Consider the following 6,000-nt stretch of genomic DNA (forward strand, 5'->3'; position numbering starts at 1 on the left):
ATTTCTTTACAGACTCTGAGACAAATGGAGCCTCTCATGTCAAACCTGGAGGCTCCTCTTTAAGGAACTATAGGTGTAATTCTATTACTCTTCATTCTGAAACTTGGTGCTAATGCACGCAGGTACCACAAGTTGCTTCAGACACAAAAAAAGTGCAATGTAAAGCCTCTGGACTAGAGGCTTCCAGCAAACGCTACTGGCACTATCTCGATTGGATTGTCGTAGCTGAAGTAGCTGTACACACATTATCACTACATAAAACCAAATTAGGAAGATGATGAGGAACAGATCTGAGTTAAGAGCTCGACAGGAAACACAACTGTTTATTTTAGACAGACTAAGAATAGCCTTCAACCAAGAGGTGCATGTGACTAGGCTACTTCTATTTAATTAATCCATTAATAGACTTGTTCTTTAAAAAATATTGTGAAACTGCAATCATTGTGGGAAAGTACTGTTCAGTCTTTCAATACATTGTTGATCGAATCTGCTTAATCCTAGTTGTGAAAAAAAATGATGTGTGATGTGCATCACTTACATGTATATCTGCAAAGTGTTGCAGCTTAAATGTTGTCATTATTTGCACTGGGAATCAATCAATAAAGATCCATTTTAAACTATTATAACACACCATTTTCTTGAATTAATGATCTAAATCTGTACAATATTTGAATGGTAATGCTGTCGTGGAGGAGAAAGAAAATACGAGTTACAAAGAAATACTCAAATATGTCTAAAAACTGTACTTGAGCACAGTGACTGAGTAAACATACCAAACTTCTTTAATTTTAAATGTGTCTGAATGTGCATGGGATTATATGTTTCTTTGACTCTGAGAAAATTGAACCATGTCATAATACAATTAAATTCTTGAGCCATTAAAAATCCATTAGATTAGCTAGAGATGCTTTGTTCAAAAGTTGAAAACAAGACTTTTTTTTCCTATGACAATGAAAATGTGCAGATGCATGATTTATACAGGACAATTGTGTAACTGTCAACAAATATTCAAAATTCAAAAATCGTGTGATGGTAACTTATAAACTTCTTCCAAAGAGAAAGGATTTAGCAAGAAAAAACTATCAACAGAATATTTTTTTGTCAAACCATAGAATGTTACAAAACACCATAACGCCATAACAAACGGTTGTGTCTCTTTTAGCTCCTGCCTACTAATTCACAGACGACGTTATGGTTCTGGTTTTCTGGTTAAGTATAATTACAAGAGCAGCAAGAGCAACGGCAAACACAAACGTCCTGTCTTCAAAACAACCAATGGGTGGCATCTTACTCACTCTGTCCGACGTTACAGCCCAAGGTTGTTGAGTCACCAGAAAAGTCTGTGTTTGTATGTGTGTGTGAGAGGGTGTGTGTGTTCACGGTGCGTCAGTGAGGAAGTTCAGTACAGTGGAGCATGAGAGGGCATCCTCATGTTTGTGTCAGAAAATGGACACAGTACAGAGACGGAGGGGGGGTGTCATTCTTGTGTCATACTTCCTGTCTTTCTCTCCAGTGAGAGGCAGTGGTTGACCACCGAACAGATGCCTGACACAGGGAGGAAAAACAGAAAGGTATGAAGGAGAGGTGTGGGAAAGAGCTGGAGGATAGAGCAAAAGTAAAATAAAGGTCATCTCAGATATACAGCATCAAAACTGTCATCTGGTTGAGTTCTGAGTGATTGAGGAAACAGATTGAGACGGAGACAGACTGACAGAAAGCCAGACAACCCTATACCCTATAGAGACAGAGGGGTTCAGACAAAAAGAGGGAAAAAGAAAAGGAGGAGGAGGAGGAGGCTGACCAGAGGGAGAGATCGATGGGAAACAAGAGCAGCAGTAACCATGATAGAAACCAGATGTAGAACCCCCTACAGTACATGACGGACAGAGAAAGAAAGGAAGAGCGATAGAGCAGAAACGAGTGCGGAGAAGGGAGGGAGTGATAGGAGATGGCATGATTAGGGTGAAAACATGTGAAAGATGCAGAAGGAGAGGAGAAGAGACAGAGGGAGAGAAAAAAAGAGGCAGACAGACAAAGGGAGAAAAGGAGGATGAAGAGGAAGCAAGGGGAGAGGCCTGTGACTGATTTCCTTTTCTAAATCTCCCTGTATAATGTAACCTAGACCTACAGTGGGTCAAACAGTTCACTGCGATTGTTTTAGACTATAAAGTGCTACAGTCTGTCACTGAATGCAAGTTCAGTTCATACAGTCCCTGAGGCAAATTTCACAGCAGCAGCTAGCCTATAAATTGTCTATTGGCTCTATGTGAACTGTGACACTGGGAAATTACACAAATTAGCACAAATAATGTTCCCATTTGCAAATAAGGTATTTTTTGGTATTCTTTTTCTTTGTGTATGTTCGGTGGACTATAGCTTGCAAGCTTTGTCGTCCAATCTCATCAGCCTTCGTACATACGTACGCCCATAAATTTCCCCACTGTGGGACAAATAAAGGAATCTTAACTTAACATTTTGGGCAACCCAACACTGGCTGCCAACAACATAGAGGAGTAGTAAAAATCCTGAGTTTGGAAGTAAAACGGTGTAGGCGGCGTAGGCCTAATACAAAATAGCCGTAAACACCCAAGTAGGTAAGACAGATCAAAATTTTAGGAACTCGGTTTATGGATTTTGATGTTTGATGCGAAGACCTTTGCTGTTTTTGGCTTTCCTAGGTTGACATTTCCTAAAATAATCAACTTTGTGTCGGCTAGACCAAATGTTAGCTTCTAGATAGGTGTCTCATCACATGAGCGTACAGAAAAAAAAAACAATCGATCAAAGTTTTAGGAACTTGTTTTTAAACTCCCACCGTCATAATTTTAGTGTTCGGTTTCCCTGACAATTTTAGCCAAGTTGAGCTTGCACGCCTAGAACCTGTGTGAAAGTATTTGTCCACATTTTATGATCATGCCATCTTAAACGTTGGGAACAATGTCCGAGACCATGATGCAATAAACCACAATTACTATCCTTTAAATTCGTTCAAATTGATTTCCTCTCTGTCTTTTGTTTTTGGCTACACCAAGCTGCAACCACACAATTATACGACACTTATCACCTTATAAAACTGGTGTTGTGAACATCCAGAAGACACAAAGCAACATTAGCATTCATTTGGAGCCGTTTATCTGGCTAGCAGATGCAAGCTATTCTTTTATAGATTGAAGTTTCATGCTCATAATGTTTCTAGGCAGATAAAGAGCTACGATGCTAACATTGGCTAACTTACCAATACAATCAACTGAAAGAAGTTAAAATGCTCTGACGGATACCAAGGAGCTCACTATTGAGTAGTCGCTACGAGTGTCACCTTTCATACCACAGCAGATAGCAAAATCCTGGAGGTCAAAACAAGATAAAGAAAATGATGATGAAAAGCAAACTAAAACAAAAACAATTCCTCGGATGCATTGAAAAGGTACCAATGAAACAGCAGTGGGCGACATAACACCACATTAAAGAGGACATATTATGGAAATATCACTTTTGAAGGATCTTTAACAGATATTTAGGTGTTTGTCTTGCCTTCCGGCCCCCCAAATGTGAGAATTGACAAAAAATCTGTAATATGCAGGCTCCCTATGTTGAAATTCACGTGGTTTTACGAGCTGTTCCCTCAGTTGTCTTCCAGTGATGTAACTAATATTCGAATTTGCATAATCTCACCCCTACCTGGGACCGGTAGAAGGGGCGGGGCAAGCAGTGGTTCGTTTGCATTTAAAGGGGCAGGCACTGAAACCAGCCGTTCTGAACAGGGCTGTTTTGAGAGAATGAAAACAGTGCTGTGATGTTTGATCCTTGGGGAATTTTGACCAAAGTATGTCACAGATATGTCTTTAATACACATGGGAACTATTTTAATTTGTGGAAAGGGGGCACAGTATGTCTCCTTTAAAAACCTGCCATCCTTGGTCTGCTTGCACTGTATGCCAGGGAGTCCTGACAATCACAGGAAACTCCATGTAGGATAGATTCTGTGATTGACAGCATCACTGCTCCATGTCTGGATTGTTCTAGTGCTGTTATCTCCACCCACTTCGTAGTCCAAGCAGTTAAAAACAAACAGTAGGCTACTCCAACTTTCATCAGTCCCTTTTTTTGTCAGGGCCTGGTAGCTACATCCCATTAGAGTTTCAAAAACACAGCATGCCAGGCAGAGGGAGATGGAAATACACTCTGCCACTATGGAGCACTGTTGTGTGTGTGTGACTGTAGGACTCTGAGTGTGTGCATAACTGTTTGCTAATGCATTTTAACACCTAAGTGCATGTGTTAGCAGTTTTATTTGTCTCTTAGCAAATGCATATGCACACAAACATGTTGTTTGGATGGTTGTTAGTTGGCTTGTACAACTTACATGGCTCTGTTATTAAGTGTTACATACACTTTTGTGAGCCTGGTGTTATGGAAAAAGCTCTGTTTCTTTGCACTTGTGACTTTGCTGTGACTACATGTGCTCTTTTTTGTACATCTGTTACTCTTTTCAGTTCCCAAACATTCAACTGTTGGGAACTGAGGAAGACGAAACTATACTGCACATGTTCTTCCTTCCCTGAAGTTCATGCCATCCCTTGTTCCTGCCTTTCTTTCTCTTTTTTTCTTCCCTTTTCTCCCAGGTCCAATGTGGAAAATGCGGCATCACCAAAACCACTGTTGCTGCCGTCCAAGTCTCCTAAAATAAAAAGTAACCCTACCCTCCTCTTTTATTCCGCTCTTTCCCACTCCAGCTCTCCATTTCTCTCTTCTTTTTCTCTGCCAAACTGCTCCACCCTGCCCAACTCGCAGGAATGGGACTATAACCTAAATCTTTCTTTGTTGTTCCTTTCTTCATTTAATTTATATTCTTAGTTCTTACATGTGTGCATGTGTTTGCCATCTGCCAGTCTCCCTGCCTCTGTGTGTCACTGATCAGACCATAAGTGGGTGGGGATGGTAAACAAACTCCCAGGAGATGTAACAGAGAGCTCTTTAGCTGCTGATCTCCTCTCTACATATCAACCACAAACATCACTAACGTCACACAACTTAAATCATGTCATTATAATTTGCTGCCAATGGGATTTGTCAACTTTGTAAGCCATAAACCCATAGTTGTAACTGCTGACTTAAGATCTGCTCAAATCAAATGCATGCCTTAATGAGAATCGAATGATTAAAGCAAAAATGCATTTTAAAAAATGATGCTTTGACTTTTTGAAGCTCTTGAGAAAGTAAGATGTCACAGGATCCCTGTGCAAATCTTATAGAGTAAAATTAAGACAGAAAAAAAGTCAAAAACAGAACAAGCTAAATGATATCAGCCAATTATATGGCATGGAAAAAGAATAACTTCAGTGCACAGCCATTTTTGATGTGCTAAGTAAGTTTGGAAACGTTTCATGTCACATGGTTGAAGTCTGAACAGTTACAGTGTCTCTTCCTTATTTGCAAAGTTCAGTAACTTTAAGCGTTTTCTATATTCCGTTGTTGTTGTTGTTTTTACCAGTGCCAAATAAAGTGGGGACTTACCATGACTTCAGTCAGGAATTCCTACATAGTCCTCGGCTCCTTTCCTGACTTCGCTTCCTCTCGGCATTCTCCGCTAAAAAACTTTCTCTCCTCTCTCAGAGCCGAGCAGCCTCCATGACCTCCTCTCTGTGTTAGCTACTTTTCCCCCCGTTCAGACAGCTCTTTTTCTGGGCTATCAGCGGGTACAAACAGTCCCCCTCTCTTTCCCTTCTCCTCACTCTCCGCTATGTTTCCCAGCCTGGGAATGTCCAAGCTTTTTTCCCTCCCTTATCCGGCGGTCCCACGCACTCCCACCCCCCTCTCCTCCCCTCTCCTCCTCTCACCTAACAAGAGCACTACAGTCCCTCTCTGCACTCAAACTTTCCATTTTTCCCCCAAGAGTAACTTAAATGAATAGACAATGAAGCGCCGTCGCCCCACCCTGGCCTAATTGCGAAGAAATCTCTGATGTTTTATTGTAGGGCTGTTGGTGAAATTACATGTTCT

The 6,000-nt window shown here is 40.8% G+C and overlaps 1 protein-coding gene across 1 annotated transcript in view; it reads right to left on the reverse strand.

Moving 5' to 3' along the window:
* The window catches only part of arhgef40 (Rho guanine nucleotide exchange factor (GEF) 40), a 39,906-nt gene extending 34,132 nt beyond the window's left edge, over nucleotides 1-5,774 (reverse strand). Inside the window, exon 1 of the mRNA XM_085760257.1 lies at nucleotides 5,515-5,774. Coding sequence (XP_085616383.1) covers nucleotides 5,515-5,517 — 3 coding nt within the window. The 5' untranslated portion in view covers nucleotides 5,518-5,774. The remainder of the gene's footprint in view (nucleotides 1-5,514) is intronic.
* Between the last annotated feature and the right edge of the window lie 226 nt (nucleotides 5,775-6,000).

Source organism: Trachurus japonicus, chromosome 18 (assembly GCF_045865225.1).
Source record: "Trachurus japonicus isolate A0001 chromosome 18, Traja_1.0".
Lineage (NCBI taxonomy): Eukaryota > Metazoa > Chordata > Actinopteri > Carangiformes > Carangidae > Trachurus > Trachurus japonicus.